At 53.2% G+C, this 17,855-nt stretch overlaps 1 protein-coding gene across 5 annotated transcripts in view; it reads left to right on the top strand.

Annotated features, from left to right (window-relative positions):
• SH3RF1 (SH3 domain containing ring finger 1) overlaps nt 1–17,855 on the top strand; it is a 158,753-nt gene that overhangs the window by 123,633 nt on the left and 17,265 nt on the right. For 4 of the 5 annotated variants that reach the window (XM_025281301.2, XM_025281300.2, XM_025281298.2 and 1 more), the window contains 6 exons: nt 2,143–2,445; nt 3,465–3,575; nt 11,254–11,402; nt 12,364–12,534; nt 14,772–15,028; nt 16,069–16,373. In XM_025281301.2, the coding sequence (XP_025137086.2) occupies nt 2,143–2,445; nt 3,465–3,575; nt 11,254–11,402; nt 12,364–12,534; nt 14,772–15,028; nt 16,069–16,373 (1,296 nt within the window). The remainder of the gene's footprint in view (nt 1–2,142; nt 2,446–3,464; nt 3,576–11,253; nt 11,403–12,363; nt 12,535–14,771; nt 15,029–16,068; nt 16,374–17,855) is intronic. The other variant, XM_044939675.1, reaches the window with a different exon arrangement.

The raw sequence follows: 17,855 nt of genomic DNA, 5'->3' as shown, positions 1-17,855 counted from the left end.
TTCAGATTGCATTCCAACAGTGTGTAAGCACAGCGAAACCCTGTATGTGTGTGTGTGTGTGTGTGTGTACTTGAAGAAACAGAATTCCATGACGTTCCATGGAAAGTCATCGGGTCCTTGCTTTCCTGTCTGATTAGCTCACCGTGGAAGGAGGTGTGCCTGGACCCCTGAGCTCTAGCATTGCAGAGCGGGTCTTCCGTCTCACTGGGTGATGGGTTTGGGGTAAGAAGGATGGAGGAGTTGGTCTGTCTGATGGGATCTCAGACCCTCATCCCCAGCCTGGGCAGGAATAAGAAGCCTCTGCTCCGTGCCCAGGCCTGGGCCACGCCTGCCGTGGAAACAGAGGCTTTGCTTCCTTGGGTACTTGATTCTTTTGGAACCACACCAAAAATGAGGTGGCTAGACCGAAGCAGCAGCATGAATTCTGATGAGATTGGGTGTTTTCAGGGTAGTATGGCAGTAGAGGGCAACATCGTGAATCCTGGGTCTCTTAGCCACATGCCATGATGGTGCTGGAATACGGCTGCACCTTCCTAGCAGCCCAGCCCCCATCCCCAGCACAGTGGCATTGTGATCCATCCCACCCCCCCAGCATTTGGGCATTACCGGGCACTACTCCCCACAAGTCTTGAAAGTTACTACGTGGAAAGAACCCTTGCCTTGAAGGAGGGATGAGCTCATGCTAGAAAAACTGTCAGACCAGGTTCTGACTGAGGCCCCAGGGAGCAAGGGTTTCAGGGCTCGGACACCACGCCTCCCAAGCTGCTGCTGCCAGAGCAAGAGTGAGTCCTTGAACATCACTGACTGGATTCCCGTCCTTCCAGGAGGACATTCTCAACCATAGGTGGGAGACAGCCTTAGCCTGTTAAGATGTGACAGTGCATTTGGAAGGAGGATGGAAAGAGGTGTCTGCAGAGTGCTGGAATGGGACAGTGTCCACTGTCCTCGGGATTTCCAGGTTCCCTCTGAGTAGTTGGGCTTCCCTGGTGGCTCAGATGGTAAAGAATCTGCCTGCAATGCAGGAGACCAGGGTTCAGTCCCTGGTTTGGGAAGCTCCCCTGGAGAAGGGAATGGCAGCCCACTCCAGTATTCTTGCCTGGAAAATCCCATGGACAGAGGAGCCTGGCGGGCTACAGTCCATAGAGTGGCAAAGAGTTGGACATGACTGAGCAGCTTTCGCGTCTGAGGAGTTTACTTGTCATCTGCACGTTGGTTAAGAGATTACACTGCACTCAGTGATTCCCATTACTGCACTGTCTGGGTGCAGCTGGCTGTCATGGAAGCTTTCTGGAAGTATTGTTTCTGCCCTCAGGGAGCCCAGGCTGCCTGTGTTTTTCCTCTCTTGCTGGCGTTCCCAGCCCTCTGGGCAGCTTTGCCCTGGCTTTGCACTCAGGCAGCTTTTCAAACAGGCCAGTTTACCAGTCAACAGGACTTGGGTTTCAGATCGTAGCCTGTAATAATTCAAAATGTAAGCTCAGGAAAGTAATGGGCATGTAACAGAACGATGGTAATCAGGAGTTTCCACTGATGTTTCTGGGAGGCCCCTGCACAGGGCAGGGAGGTGGGAAGTGAATTCCCCTGGAAGTGCGGTCATGCTCACGGCCACGGTCACGGCCCGGAAGCAGCCCGGCTGAGCCAAGACCGTCAGGCTGACCACGCAGCCTGCTTGCTGCTCACCGTTCTCTGTGTTTCCTCTGGAGGCTGAAATAAATCTTTGTTACCATATCTATGGCTGATTCATGTTGAGGTTTGACAGAAAACAACAAAATTCTGTAAAACAATTATCCTTCAATAAGAAATAAACTTAAAAAGACAGCCAATCATGGAAGTCATGTTTATGTATACAACCCAGAACTTGATACAATAAGCTGTCATTAAGTGAAAAAAGCAATTAGATATTCTGAAGATTCTTGAGGGGGGATATGTTCTCAACCTTGTGGTGTTAGGTTGGAATTGCTTGTTCTTGGTTTAGCATGTGTTTGTGATGTAGGAACAGTGCAGTCCCCATATTGAGACAAGATGCTGCACATGGGAAAAGCGTGTACTCGCAGATGCAGACTTTGAAGGACTGACACTCAGCTTTAGACACAGGCGTGTCGAGAGTCCCTGTCGTGTGACCTCATCTCTCTTGTCGCTTTGCAGTTTAACTCGGCAGCCAAGCAGCTGATCGAGTGGGACCAGCCCCCCGGGCCAGGGGTCGCGGCTGGGGAGGGCGCCCTGGCCACCACCCCGAGCAGCACGGCCGCCAAACAGCCAGACGGCAAGAAGAACACCAAGAAGCGGCACTCGTTCACCTCGCTGAGCATGGCCAGCAAGGCATCGCAGGCCTCCCAGCAGCGCCACTCCATGGAGATCAGCCCCCCGGTCCTCATCAGCTCCAGCAACCCCGCGGCTGCGGCGCGCATCGGCGAGCTGGCCGGGCTCTCCTGCAGCGCGCCCTCTCAGGTACGGGCCGCGTGCCGCTTTACGGGGGTGTGAATTCCAGCAGCACAGACTTACCTGTAAAGATCGGCCATGTGCTGGCTTCCCCACCTTGGCAGCACCTTGTCCCGGGGATTTCAATGTTCCTTCAGGTCCCCTGGGAACTCATTCGGAGCCTGTCTTTGTCTTGAGCATCTTCTTCCTAATTGTTGGAACTGAGGAAACTAGGTTTAGGATTAAGTTCTTGTTACAAAAGCCCAGCAGTTTTGGTGTTACACTGTTTGCTGGAGAGCAAGGTTGCAGGCAGTCACCTTCCTTCCGCCTTTAATGGCGGAAGAAGGACGGCCCATCTGGGCAGGAGCCACCCTCCTCCAGATGTCTGCAGTCATGCTGGGGTGCAGCAGGAGGGAAATCGATCCCATAGCCGAACACAGGCATGAAGGGACCTGAATAACTCTGTTTTTTCCTAATGAATTCATCTCAGGTAGTGTTCTGGATAAGATACCTTTGAACACAGGTAGTTTGGTTTGGCATCGTTCCCTGAAGGGTTTTGTAAATAGTTGCCTGCAATCCGCCAGCACATCTGGGCAGCTGCATTTTAATTACGGGTCCCCACGGGAAGGTGCAGGTCCTGAGACGTGATCCTGAAGACGCACCATGTGCCTTAAGCGTGTACGTAGATTCAGTGTGCTGGCGGACAGGTGAGCATCCAGAGAGCCCCCCTGAACTGGATCCTTGGGGAGGTGCCAATGGGCTGGCTTGTCCTGCACCAGACAGGTCAGGCCACAGCCATGTAAGGCAGTGGCCATGGGATCCTACACATGAGATGTCGAGACCACTGTTTATCAAGCGACTCCTTGGCGTCTGAGACACATATGCCCACCACACCTTTGGGCTCAGTAACCTGAACACGACACTGCCTTGCCCCCGTAACAGACACTATAGGCTTTGTGTGTTTCATTGTGACTTGGCTTCCCGAGGTTAGCTGGTCTCGTCTGTTTTGTCAGGTGTCTTCCTTGTATTCACTGCTGTTTCCTTGGCAGGTTCACATAAGTACCACTGGCTTGATTGTGACCCCACCCCCCAGCAGCCCCGTGACCACCGGCCCCTCATTCACGTTCCCGGCGGAGGCCCCTTACCCAGCCACCCTGGCAGTGAGTATAGCCCTCCCCTCCACTCCCCTACCCCTGCCTGCTGGCCTGGCCCCTCCACCCTGCTGACACTTACTGAAGGTGGCGGAGGTCTCTATCTTTCACCTCTGTCTCTGTTAATTTTAGCAAAAAATTACATAGGCTCAGGCCTGCAGCTGGCACTTTATTTTAGCAGTGGAGGTGGGTGGCCTGAGGCGACAGAAGGAGCCCTGTGAAGCTCTTTCAGTGTTCATTAAAGTTCAGCCTGATTCTCTGCAGGCTTATTACCCTTTGCTTCTGTCAGGTTTCTGGTTGGGCTGGTTTATCCAGGGACTGAGGAGGCTGGACTCCCCAGGCCGGGTGGTGCCTTGGTCCCCAGAGCAGGGATTCTTCTTGGCTCTGATCTCAATTCCACTCTGGGTCCCTGGTCTCCTGTTGGTCTGTGTGGCCGGAGTGCCTGGGAGCTCTCAGATGAGTGATTCTGCCCACAACCCCGCAGCCTGCAGACACAATCTGACTTGGGGGGACAGCCTAACGGAGGAACAGAGAAGGAGCAGGGCAGTCCTGGGAGGCTGATGCAAAGAGGAACCCCGAGGGGAGAAAAAGAGACAAGGCACGCGACCCTGGGAAGCAGAAAGCAAGGCTCTAAAGGATTGCGCCTCCTGAGCTTGCAGGTGAACTGTGGGGAATGAGCCTGTCTTGTCCAGGACACAACCCTGTTACATGTTCAGACTCTTTCTTCCAGTGCGAGGGGAATGAGGAGAGAGGAGATCACTGACTCCCCTCCCCCAAGGGGACCCACCCTCCGCCCGCCTCACAGAGTCTCTGCTGGGTGTGTTGCCCGGGGAAGCTGTGGCCAGCAGCGGGGTCAGGCCTGGGGCAGGGAGCCAGCCCAGTTGTGTGTGAATGATGCAGCCAAGAGGTCACTCAGCCTCCTTGGGCCTCTGTGTCCCCTCCTGTAAGATGAAAGGCATCCTGTCTGCCCTGGGGAGGTGGCACCGCCTGGGGCCTGGTGGGGGCACTGGCAGCTGCCCATCACCCTCTGTCAGCGCAGTGGCAGCTGTGACGTGCCCGCCGCTTTGCTCGGAGCCTGGGGTGGCTCATCGTTAGGGCCTCTCTGTTCTCTGCACGGGGTGGCGAGGCTTCCCAGGGGTGGTTTGTGTTCAGGTTGTGGACTTTGTATATGTTGTGAAGGTGGAAGACTGAAGGCCAGACTTGCATCCACCCCAGGCCGGGACCTCACAGCTTGTTGTTGGCTCCATCTACTCGTATTTTCCTCATTTCCTTTTGCCTCATTTTTCTTTTATTTATCATGTCTTGATACATTTTATGAATAGTTGAAAGCTGACTTTGAAATAAAGTGGGCAATAAATAAATGCAGGATTAGTATCTAGCGACTTCCCTTTCACTTTTCACTTTCATGCATTGGAGAAGGAAATGGCAACCCACTCCAGTGTTCTTGCCTGGAGAATCCCAGGGACGGGGGAGCCTGGTGGGCTGCCGTCTATGGGGTCACACAGAGTCAGACACGACTGAAGCGACTTAGCAGCAGTAGATCCTAGTACACTAGAGACTAGTGTAGACCTTTGAAAGCTTTCTGTAGAGTTAAGTAAGCATGTTCCTGTATGTAAATAGAAGTTAGTAAGTTCCAATTAGCATTCAAGCCGTTTTTTGTTAATGTTTCTGGAACAATTACAGCTTCCTTGATACAACAACTGTGTAGGGTGGGAGAAGTTGCCTTGATTCCTCTGGGGAGAAGAGAGAGTCAGGTAACTTTTACGGAAAGGTGGTTTCCCTGAGGTTCCATTGGCCCTGGGTGTTTCACCCAGAATCAAGTTTCCCAGTCTTCCTGCCCTCTCATCCCCAGAGAAGACGCTGTCTGTCCATCCTTCCTTCCTTCCCACCCACCCCAGTGCATTCACACGCTGTTGGAATTTCCATTTCCAAGTGACCTTTTCATGTGGCAAAATTCTAACTTTATTTACTAAGGGAAAATGGCTGATTTTTCTGATTGTAGAAAAATTAATTCGTGGAAAAGATGTAGAGCTGGCTGTGCTTCAGCCCTTGTGGGCTGATTATTTTGCAGTGAGGGAATGGCCAGTTGCTCTTAGCTGGGCGCACGCTAGGGCATCCTGGGCACCGATCACAAGAGAGCATGAACCCACAAAATTAATTTACACTCAGCCACTTCATCTCAGGATCGTATCAGAGAGCCTGAATGTTCAGCATGAGGATTTATTAACATTGTGTCTCTGCCACTTCTGCTTAATGGAAAACTAATTATAAGTAGACCCACGGCCTGTTGTCCCAGGAGACGCCTGGCTCTCAGAGCCCAGAGTCGGCAAGCAGGAGTGCTGGATTCAATGTGTTAGGTTTAAGTGGGAAAATCTCCATAATAGGTGCCCTCTGAATCGCCCGTCAACCTGGCAAGTGTCCTGTGTCAAGTGTGAGGTCTTCCCAGCACCTAGGGTGCAGTCACAGCAAGAACAGGTGGCATGATGGGAAGGCAGCCGCCCTTTCCCTGGTGTGGGTTTTAGGTGCTGAGGCCATGGCTGGACCGGGCAGCGAGCAATGTTTCCAGCACTGTTTCACAAGGTAAAACTGTTTGATCTCTTACGCAGAATGAAACTGTGAGCGTGTTGTCCTAATTGTCTCACATGTGATAGTTAAAATGTTAAATATCTAATACTGGAAACAACACTGGTATTCCATGTAATTCACACATCCACTATATTCACAGCAGGGCGGGTTTTCTTCTGCCTGGTTCTGTGGGGAGGAGAGTGCAGATCTTGCTCCTGTGTCCTCTGCACACCAGCAGTGGAACTTGTGAAACAAGGAAGGGTGACCCCCGGGGCCAGCCAGGAGGTTTTAGTCACAAGATGTCACAAGGTAGCCAGGGCAGCGAAGGCCGCACGCAGCTTGTGGCGAACTTGAAGTCAGGTTGCATTCTAAACGTGTGTAAGCACAACTAAACCGTGTCTGTGTGTGTGCGTACCTCAGAGTAAATGATGTTAGCTTCTCAGAACAGCCAAGAGGTACTTGGCCACTCTCGCCCATGGTGGAGGGTCCAGAGGGTCAGGGCAGGGCCCTGGATGTAGGGGCGGGACCGTCACGCTTGGCATTTGGAGAGGCAGAAGTGGCGCCTTTGGAATTGGCAGGATGTGGACCAACTTCACAGTGACCACAGAGAGGGGCTCGGCATCTCGGGGACCAGGGTCTGCTGATCTGTATGACTGTCCTGAGGGCGGTGGAAGCACAGGAGGTTTTCTCATTGCTGAAGACCACGTTGAGCATCTGCGCATCCTGTGGGCAGAGCTGGGCACCAGCAGCACGGGGACAGCGAGGTGGCGCGTGGCTCCACAGCCGCGTGGATCCTAACCACCAGAGCCTGCCCCCGAGCCTCCACTCCTGGGCGCCAGAGCCATGTTGCTGAGAGCTCCGTGGGCAGCACGTGGCCACGCGCATCGTTTCTGCAAGTCGGGGAGCACACATGCACCCCTCTCCTCGTGAGTCAGAGCTGGGGCCATGTATCCACAGCTGTGAGAGGAGGTCCATTCCCAGAGAGAATTAATTAATCTTCCTAATTACCAGATCCTTAATTACACCTCCCCTTCAGACACCATCTTCCAAGCATCTGTTTCTAGCATTTTAAGTACTTTCATTTTTTTTCTGTTTTTCGTAGCTGTGCCTACCACTGACTGGCTTAATTCTACTGGGTATCCAGATGAGACAAGAGCTCACCTCCCATCTTCTTAACTGTACTGAATCCTGATGCCTGTGCTTTTTTAATCACTAGTATCAGTGCTTCCATTTTTCTACTTCCTACTCATCGTTTAAAAAAGGCAAGATACTCAGTTGCTCACACACTGCTGTGTGCACGGGGTTGACGCTGCAGGAATTAGGGACAGCACTCCCCGAGGGGATGACCAGCCACCGTCCCTCTATTGGCCGAGCAGCTGAGTTCACAGCACAAGCAGAGTGTTTACAGAGGTTGAAAGTGGATTCATTGGAATCGGATGTTTAGGAAGGATGGAATTGGAGGGCGTTTAATGATCTTTGCTCAGAGGACCCAGAAATGCCCAGAGTCTTACACTGGCGTCACTTTCTACCCCAGAAGAGAGGGGGGTGCACACATAAAGGGCAGTTGGGAAGAAAATGGACCCTTAATGTAGCCTGGAAGAGAGCGGGGATATGTCTGTGTAAGGCTGAATCACTGCTGTGGGGAAGAAACTGACACAACATTGTAAATGAACTATCCTCCAATAAAAAAGTTAAATAAATAAAGAGAAGACAGATCGTTTACAGCCAGAACCCCAAGCTCCAAGCAGAGCGCTTTCCTGGTTAGCGGCCCATAGTTAAGACCTCGTGGAGCTTAGCGCCTGGGCATCTCAGCACTTGTTGCTGGAAGGGGAGAGGGCGGGGGGCGCCAGTGGGGGGGGCGGCACCAGTGAGGTGGGGCCCACAGCACGGCCTTGGATTCTTCCTCACTGTCCCCTGGCTGATGTGGCCTGTTGGGGCTGGTCGCAGGAAGGGGAGGGGGAAGGGGGCACCAGCCAAGAGGGGCCCACAGCACAGCCTTGAACTCTTGCTCACTGTCTCATGGCCTGGCGGTGGCCTGGAGCCAACCACCTGGACAGGATGCTTTTGTTCTTGCAGGGAAACTGAGGGTGGCCTGCAGGGGCTGAGCGGGGACTGTAGTCTGCACAGAGTTTCTGACACCAGCCCCCGGCTGCCTCCTTGTCCCAAGATGAGTGGGTCAGGAACACAGTCTGGATGTGGTGGACCTGACCGTCCCCCATCGGCTGTCCCCCAAGCCATGATTTTAGGGAGACCACGAGGATCTCCAAACACCAGTGCCAGTAGCAGAGGGTCTGGATCTGCAGAAGCACAAGCAGAACCTCATCTCAGCGACCATGGGGCCACGGCCAGTCCCCTGCGTCGGATCCCGGAAGCCTGGCCACAGCCTCCTGAGCCTCAGCCCTTCCGCAGGACTCAGTGGAAGCAGGAGCTGCAGAAGGCCCCGGCGAGGGGGAGGCTGCGGTTCCCGCGGCACGGCTCACAGCAGGCTCCTCCTGGCATCTTTGTCCCCGGGAGGCTGCGGTCCCCGCGGGACGGCTCACAGCAGGCTCCTCCCGGCACCTTTTTCCCCGGGAGGCTGCGGTTCCCGCGGGACGGCTCACAGCAGGTTCCTCCCAGCACCTTTGTCCCCGGGAGGCTGTGGTCCCCGTGGCACGGCTCACAGCAGGCTCCTCCTGGCACCTTTGTCCCTGGGGTCTTTCAGTGTGGACCATTCACCAGCACCCGTGGGGCCTGCTGGCCAGCCCAGCCCTGGACGTGCCCAGGCCCTGGCATCTGACCAGCCTCACGGGACAGCCACGTCAGGGAATCCAGTTGGGATGTCTGCTCTGTGTGCTTAGCCTCCAACACACGCACACACACACACACACACACACACACACACACACGTGTGTGTGTGTTCTCCCGAAGATTCGCAGCCCAGTGCTGGAGTATGCCAGATGTCAAGTGAGTCTAACTTACGCTTTGTAAAATTCATACACACCAAACATTTCCTTTCTGTACTTGCTAACCATAGGAGATGACCTTTTCTTCAGTTCAGTCACTCAGTCGTGTCCAACTCTGTGACCCCATGCACTGCAGCATGCCAGGCTTCCCTGTCCTTCACCATCTCCCGCAGTTTGCTCAAATTCACGTCCATTGAGTTGATGATGCCATCCGACCATCTCATTGTCTGTCACCTTCTCCTGCCTTCAGTCTTTCCCACTATCAGGGTCTTTTCCAGTGAGTCAGCGCCTCACATCTGGTGGCCAAAGTATTGGAGCTTCAGCGTCAGTCCTTCCAGTGAATATTCAGGGTTGATTCCCTTTAGGATTGTCTGGTTTGAACTCCTTGCAGTCAAAGGGACTCTCAAGAGTCTTCTTCAGCACTACAGCTGGAAAACATCAGTTCTTCTGCACTCAGCTTGCTTTATGGTCTGACTCTCGTGACCTTTTCTTACATTTTGTTGACGTAATGTGGCCTATGTTTTTATCGGGCCTATAATTTCCTTCTCTTTTCCTGCCTTCTTCTGTCTAGAGCCAGTGAGTACAGGCTGTGCTGACATGAAGGTGCAGGTTCCCTCTCTTCCCTTTGCCAGTGGAATTCTCCTCAGAGCCGCGTGGGCCCTTGACTCTGAGTCCTTCCGGGGTGGGTGGCCCGAGTTCCTTTTGTGCACTTGTCACCTGCGCCTCTGCAGCCACACAGCTACGTATGAGGTGGGGCCTGGAGAGACGCAGAGGCGACGGCTCAGTGGTGACCTCAGGCCGCTCCCGTGCTGCTGTGTGCGGTGGCCAGCCGGGCCCAGCTGGGTCACGTGCGATAAGTCTACCGGGGTTAGCTTTGTTTCTCCCACTTTGTCCTGGGCTCAGCAGCTCAGGTGCTCGGCGTTTTCCTGGTTAAGGGTCCTGAGGGCTCCAGGCCCCGTGCGCCCCCCTGCAGTCCCGGCGCAGCCTGCTGTGTGACTGTCCGCCTGGCCTTGCCCGCCCTGGGAGCGCTGTCAGCGCGTCTGTCCTGCCTTGGCCGTGGGACAGACCCATTGTGGGAAAATGGAACATAATGGGCGCAACCGTTGCTGTGTGCATCTAGAAATTTGAGGTTCTTCTCTCCTGCAGTGTTTCTGGAACCGTGTAATTTAACAGGCAGATGAAGTAACTGCTGATGAAGTGTCAGATTTTTTTTCCACACAACAGAAACCCGTTGGTGTTCTCCGTGTTCAGAAACCATGGGGTTTTTCTTCCGTTATTCTGACATGGAGACACCACATGCCCTACCCAAGTTGCAGTCTTCAGCCTCTTTATTTCTCCTTTGATAAAGTTTTACACCAAGTGGTTCAGAGATTTGGGGCAGCTGGGCGAGGTGGGGGTTCAGGCAAGTCTGTGTGTGCCTGTTCGCTCAGTATCCAGACCCTAAAGAATGATCTGGGCTGTGTAGATTAGAAAGTAGCAGGCGCTCCATTGATTCTGAAAAGGCATGGAGTCCTGTGGGCAGAGCCCGTAGAGGGACCGGCAGCTGCTTGCGGTATACTTGTTAAAGATTACCAGCCTTGATAGTCCTGAGCTTAAAAAGCCGGCAGAGCTGACAAGAAAGGGGTAAACAAAAGCAGCAAGCATGGCCCCGCAATTGTGGCTCACTGCTGTTTGTGGTTTTAGAAGCCCAGATGTCCAAGGAGATTTTCTTCCTGGGCGTGACATCCGAGATTTCCTTCTGTGGGCATGGTGTACAGTGCAGCTGGACCGTCTGCTACTTTGTTGACGTTTCGGGTTGCAGAAACAGTCACAAGTTCATCCCCAGCAAGCCCTGTGCGGTCAGAGCTGCCCCTTAGAGGGCATTGGGATCCTGATCCTAGTTTGTGCTTAGAAGTGCCATTAATCTTGAAATTGCATGCAATCTTGTAATTTTTTTTCTTTCCCTCCTCCCAGTTGTGATTACTTACCTGTTTGCTAGAAGGGTTTCTGTGGCTCTAAGGCCTTGAAGGGGAATAGAGAGGAGTCTTTTAAAAGGAGGCTTGGGTATAGTGTGCAGGTGCTACTCTGTAGATTCCACCGATGCCTTTTTTTTTTAATGGGTTTCTGATTCCTTTTCCCTCCCACTTACTGGAAGAGATGTAAATAAGTCATCTGTTCCTTCTTTTTCTTTCTCTCTCCAGACGCTGAATCCTCCTCTCCCCCCGCCCCCTCTCCAGGCGGCCACCCCCACGGGCACTGCTGGAGCTGCTGCCACCGGGATGGGCCCCAGGCCCGCAGCTGGACCCACTGACCAGACCACACACCCGCGGCCACAGCCCCGCCCCAGCGTGTAAGTGCGGGGGTCCTTTCTGCCCCGGACCGAACCCAAATAGAGAGGCAGAGAACTGGTTTTTCTGAGGGGAGCTGGTGCCAGACTGGTGCCAACTGTGTTTGTGATTAGGAAACTCATGCTCTAAGGCTGAGCCTTCTTGGCCTTCCTCTGCGAGTGCTACCCGGGCTTTGTCCCCACCTTCATCCGCAAGTAAGGGTGCGAGGGGACAGGGAGGGCCCCGCACAGGTCAGACCTAGAGGAGGTGCAGCGGTGCCCGCAATGAGTGTCCAGAGTTGGGTTGCTCCATCCATTCTGCCCATGGCCCAGTGCAGCCTGCGGGTGGAGGCCCCTCTGTGCACACTGACCCAGGAAACACTTGGTGCCGGTTCATGTTGCCGCCGCTCTCCCTGTGTCGGTGGCTGTCACCTGTGCAGACGGGCTGTTGGGCTCTGTCCGTGATCTGGACTTGCTTTGCCTCTGACTTGCAAGTTCAGCGTCTACCCCGAGTGAGCCCACGGACGCAGGAGCTGCCCGTTGCTGGTTCAGTGTGCACGGGGAGGCTGTGTGCCAAGCTTCCCAGAGGGATTTTGGACCACATGTCCTCGACAAGGCTGCTTCCCAGGTCTCAGCAGGGCTATCTGCAGGCCCAGTTTCCCAGTGGGCATCTGATGCCCTGCTGCAGGTGTGCATGCTGGGGGGTGGCATCAATTCCTCCACACCCACGAGTACCGTTTGGTGGGATCATCACCTTTGCACCGGGAGGGCCAGGTGGGCGGTTCTGAGTCACTCGGCTTTGCCTTTTCAGAGTGGATGGCTGCCGTTCAGTGGACAGTGATCGAGGCTGCCCACAGATTAAAGGATTCTACTTTCTGTTTACTTTTGTACAAAACGTTCAAGGCTTCGTGCCAGAGAAGAGTTCTGCGCATCGTGTGGTATGTCTGTTCCTCACCTTGAAATCAGATGTTTTTTCCTCTTCTAGGTATGTTGCCATTTATCCTTACACTCCAAGGAAAGAGGACGAGCTGGAGCTGAGGAAGGGAGAGATGTTTCTCGTGTTCGAGCGCTGCCAGGACGGCTGGTTCAAGGGGACGTCCATGCACACCAGCAAGATTGGGGTTTTTCCTGGCAATTACGTGGCCCCGGTCACGAGGTATGGCTCCGAGCAAGTGGCTTGCTGAGCCCTGAACACAGAAGCTTTGTCCTTTCCCATGATTTCCAGCCTATCCACAGTTCCTTCTCATGTTACAGTTATGTGTTACACAGCCTGCATTTTAGAGGTCTCTGCCTGTATTTGCCAAAGTCCCTTCTAATCCTCAAGATTTTAGCTTACTCTTCACATGTGACATTGTAAGTTTCTCCCAGTACAGGTGCTGGTTTTAAATTATTTGCTTTAAGTTGCATGTGAGAAAACTCTGCTACACTGTTTTCAGTATTTTTCTGCTAGGAAATTAGTGCTGTTTAATATAAACACAAGTAATGTTATTAATCCTCTTGGTTATGTGATGCTTACCTGACACCTGGCACACAGAGTTCTGTGTTCTGCATATTAACACCAGGTCCTCAAACAGCTCCCTGGTGTACGTGCTATTATGATCCCCACTCAACAGGTGAGCAGGTTGAGGTGGAGAGGTTAAACAATTTGAGGTCACCCGGTGAAGCAGTGCTGAAAGCCAGGTGTGTATTCCAATAGCTTGGTGATTATGTCTGAATTCTCAATTACTTTTTAGAATGCAATCAGAACTGAAACTCCTTTAACATGACATGAGTCCCTCACCCTTCTCAGGGGAGGGCAGTTTTGCTCCCCAGGGGATTTTTGCAGTGTCTGGACATGCTTCTGATCATCACGATGGGGGAGCAGGTGCTACTCGCCGCCAGTGTATAGAAACCAGGGATGCATACGCCACCCTGCAGGGCACAGCACAGCCTTCGCAGAAGGGAGCTGTCTGGCCCCAAATGTCACCGAGACTGAGAAACCTGTTCTAGGATAGTCGGAGGCGAGCACTTGGAGTGTGTTGATATGCACTGTTCACTTTATTTAAATCTAGTCCCCATTCCGGGCACTGAGGACGCTTGCTCTGGGATGACCGTGATGACCTATGATGGGGTCAGTGCTAAGAAAACCCCAGGTTTTGGCCACTGGGCTCTTAATAAATGGTCCAACTTAATTGTGTTAAATCATTTCTCAAAGGCCCTGATTTTGAATAAGTGGCTGAATGAACTGACATGCTGTCAGATGTCAGTCTCAGTCCTCAGGCTGGCTGGCAGCCTAATCCACTGAAGATCGCTGTCATGGCAGATGGCAACAGAACACTGGCTCCAGTTAGACTTGCAGATTTCTCATCAGTGTAAACCTTGTCGGTATATGCTAAAATCTACATTCACAGCCCAGAAGATGGTAGCTCTGTCTTCCCTGGTGGGATAAAACAAACAAAAACCACAACAACCAAGGGAGATAAACCAAGCAACAACCACATGTCGACTTTCTGAAGAAAACATTTTCCTAAGACTCAAATACGAACTATCAAAAGTCTCTGGAGAGACACTTCCTGATGGAAAATTCTCTGTTATTCCTCATGGTAAATAATGAGGTTTGAGTTAATGAAGCCTTCTGCTTGGTAGAAAGTTCCTATCTGTAGAACTGTTGTTTAAATGAATGTAGACTATTAAAAAGTGTGTTACATGAAGCTACACTGAGCCTAATTTAATGAAATCAGCCGGTAAACGTTTGTTGAGGATGTGGCACTGTAAGCACACATCAGGAAGGGTGGGAAACAACCATTGCCCGCGGCCCTGCCGTCAGGGAACTCATACTGAGTCAGGCGTATTTCACTGGGAATTGACTAAAAAAACTCCACATCATGTTTTGTAATCAAGGGTCATAGAGGAAATCCACCTGAAACAGGAGAGTCCCGAGGTCCTGGGCCTGAGGCCAGGCTGCTCGGGATGACAGGATTGAAACGCAGGTGAGGGGGAGGTAGGGTGGAGGGAGCCAGAGGGACAAGACAAGAGTGTGCGCGCGCACGTGCGTGTACACGGGGCAGGTACAGAGAAGGCGTACGTGAGCCCAGCTGTGACAGCCTAGACACTGCTCTGACAGGCCGGAGAGGAAGCGTGCAGGCCCTGGAGGCCCGGGGGAGAGTTACCTGCAGAGGGGAGCCGAGCCGAGGAGCTGTGTCAGCAGCTGAGTGCTGTGCGATCTTTCTCCCCTCAGAAGAGGCTTCCAGAGCTTTCTCTGCCTCGGGACCGCTGTTCTTTGAGTGTGTTGTTCTTACCTTTGGTCAGATAACTGCATTCTTCAGGGTTACGTCTTGAAGCCCTGCACCATTTTCTTTGGCGTTGGTCGTCCTCTCTCCCTCTTGCTGACGGACTGGGTTTCTGTCTCGGCAGGGCCATGACCAGTGCTTCCCAAGGCAAAGTCCCCATGTTGACGACTGGCCCAGCGAGTCGCGGGGGGGTCCCGGCCAACCCTCCCTCTACAGGCGGGCCTGCCCAGAAGCCCCCGGGGAACGGCGTGGCTAGTGGTCCTGGGGTCCCCACAGCTGTGGTGTCGGCAGCTCACGTCCAGACGAGCCCCCAGGCTAAGGTCCTGCTGCACGTGTCCGGACAGATGACTGTCAACCAGGCCCGGAACGCTGCAAGGACAGGTGGGCGCTGGGCCGAGGCCCCGGGAGAGGGGCCTGAACAGCCTCAGACCTTCTGCACCAGAGGCTGCAAGGATGTGAAGACAGTCTGAGGATGGTGGAACTTTAGGACAGTCTGAGAGGGCAAGGTGGAACTAGGACAGTCTGAGAGAGGAAGGTGGAACTTTAGGACAGTCTGAGAGCAAGGTGGAACTTTAGGACAGTCTGAGAGCAAGGTGGAACTTTAGGACAGTCTGAGAGCAAGGTGGAACTTTAGGACAGTCTGAGAGCAAGGTGGAACTTTAGGACAGTCTGGCAGAGGGAGGTGGGAGAAGACAATGAATAACAGGAAGTGGGCCCAGCACAGCCTCAGCACCATCACTTTATATCGGCTTCATTTGGCTTCGCCTGCCCAGGTTGTGAATCCAAGCCTGGTCTCCAGACCACGGGTCTGAAAGAAATTATTACTAGGCGGGTCCTGAGAATGTCGATAGTACTTGAAAATGTGACTCCTGTGGTCGAGACCAGCGATCTGGGGTCCCACTGCCTTGGAGGCAGACCCCCGTGGACTGCCCTCTGGGTGCTGGGATGAGCTTAGTCACCGCTCTGTTTCAGACACAGTCAGAGTAGCTTTCTTCTTCCTGAAGCATTTAAAACCTCCCAGGGGTCTTGGTTAACAGTGATAGAGAAAACATGTTCAGTTCTATCCGAAAATCCAGAGGAGGAAGGTAGGTTCTGAGAAAAGGGAGAATAGGAAACAGCACTGGGGCCAGCCTGCTCTGCCCTGCCGGGTGTGTGGGGGGTGGTGCCTCGGCCAGAGCCGGGGGGCCTCCTGCACCCCTGGGTGTTGTCACCCTGCAGTCGCTCGGCAGACATGGCAGCAGACACTGTGTCATGGGACAGAGTGGGGCGCTGACCTGGGATCAGGGAGGGGATGATGTCCAGGGGCCCCTCAAGGGTCAGAGCATGTACACCACCATGGTTTCTCATCGCCGTGACACGCGCAGGGCTCAGTGAGCAGCGAGGCTCCAGCTCACGCTTTCCTCCTCTCTTCCTTTGTCCAGTCTCGGCGCACAGCCAGGAGCGTCCCACGGCGGCTGTGACACCCATCCAGGTTCAGAGCACCCCGGGGCAGTCCCACCACCCCCTGACGTCACCGCAGCCCCCAGCCCCGCTGGGCCCCCCTGCCCATGCGGCTGCCAGCGGCCTGGGCCGGGTTGGAGGCCCCCTGGCCTGCGCCACAGCCCCAGCGAGCATCCCTGCTGCTTCCCTGGAGCCCGAGCCCAGCGGCCGCCCTGCGACCCTGCTCCCGGGGACACCCACCTCCCCTGAGAGCGGCTCGGCAGCCAGGCCAGACAAGGACGGCAAGGTGAGCCCAGGTGGCGGCTGACCCGTTCACAGTGTGGGGAGGTGGGGTTCCATTCAGCTCTGGGGCTTGTTCCCTAGCCGCTCACTCCCCTACCCCCTCGCTGCCCTGAGCTCCTCCCGGTGAGTGAGCTTTGCTTCTGGTTAACTGTTCTGCAGACACGCACTTAGGATATGAAAGAGTTGAAACTGTTGATCCAAAGTGTTGCTTGTGGATTCATTGTTCCTGCACTGTATTTGATTATAATCTGTGTGGATGTGGATAGTTTTTCTCTTGACTTAAGATTTAGGGGGAAATTAATTTCTAATTTGATCTTTTTTTATAAAAAGATCCTTTTGGGCCTGAATTTCAAAGAAATTGTAAGTGGGAAGCTGTGTTTGAAAGACTGACCTATGGTTGGGTTGTAGACAGAGGCGTGTGTGGTGCTTAAACATGCACAGAGAGAGCAGCATGCAGCAGACTCTGGTAGTCATGCTGCAGGCGTGACTTCCACCCTGCTCATGCATGCCCCCCAGACCGCTTGCCAGCTCTGGGAAGCTGTGGGATCACACCTGCTTCCATGGTCATGTACGTCACTCTGTTTAAATGACCAGGGAGCCTGTGAACAGGGCTTTATAAGGAAATAAACTTAACAGCCTACTAAAAAGTTAATATTTAATTGTTGAGTTAACATGAATGCTTTTGCAAAAGATCGGTATCAGTTCAATGTTTATGATTAACTACATTAAACTTGTACTCAGGCTCACGTGGTCAACCCTGCCAGGATCTTCAGAAAGTAAACTTACTTTACAACTTAGATCTGAAGGTTCCAGGACAAGGCGTCAGGGACCATTGTCTCAGAGAATCGGGCTCTGGAGCCCAGGCTTCCGAACGAAGGATTCATAGAATCTGCAGGATGCCTGTGCTAGGGAGAATAACAGCCCCCAAGGAGGTCCATGTCCTGATCCCTGAAATTCGATAATACATTTCCTTACGTTGCAGAAGGGGTCTTACAGATGTGATTCAATTAAAGGTTTAAAGACGAGTGGATTAGCTGAGTGAGCCCAATATAATAAGCAAAGGGATCTCCTTATAAGGGAGGAAGAAGATCAGGGCCAGAGGGAGATGACACCAGAAGCAGAGAGCAGTGACCTGTTTGCTCCGCTCAGTCCCCCTCCTGACAAGTGGCCACTGGCCTCTGCTAGGATGCCCTGTGGTCCCTGTGTCCTGTTGCGGAGCATCAACACTGTCTTCAGGCAGCTCGAACTCCTGGAAAGTTCCGTCAGCACACACCTATCTCCCTGTGACTTCAAACCCTCGCTCTGTGCTTTGAGGGACTGCATAGAAAACGATGGTCTCCTTTCTATGTGATCCCTGCAAAAAGTTCAGGGTTATTGTCTTTTCTTAAAGGCTTCACTCTTGAGGGTTTTTCCCCCCCATATTCTTCGTATCACAGATTTATAATTTCCCTTTCTAAATCTGCCACCTCATTTAATGTTCCCAATT

Source organism: Bubalus bubalis, chromosome 3, assembly GCF_019923935.1.
Source record: "Bubalus bubalis isolate 160015118507 breed Murrah chromosome 3, NDDB_SH_1, whole genome shotgun sequence".
Classification (NCBI taxonomy): Eukaryota; Metazoa; Chordata; class Mammalia; order Artiodactyla; family Bovidae; genus Bubalus; species Bubalus bubalis.
This window is presented reverse-complemented; position numbering and strand designations above follow the sequence as displayed.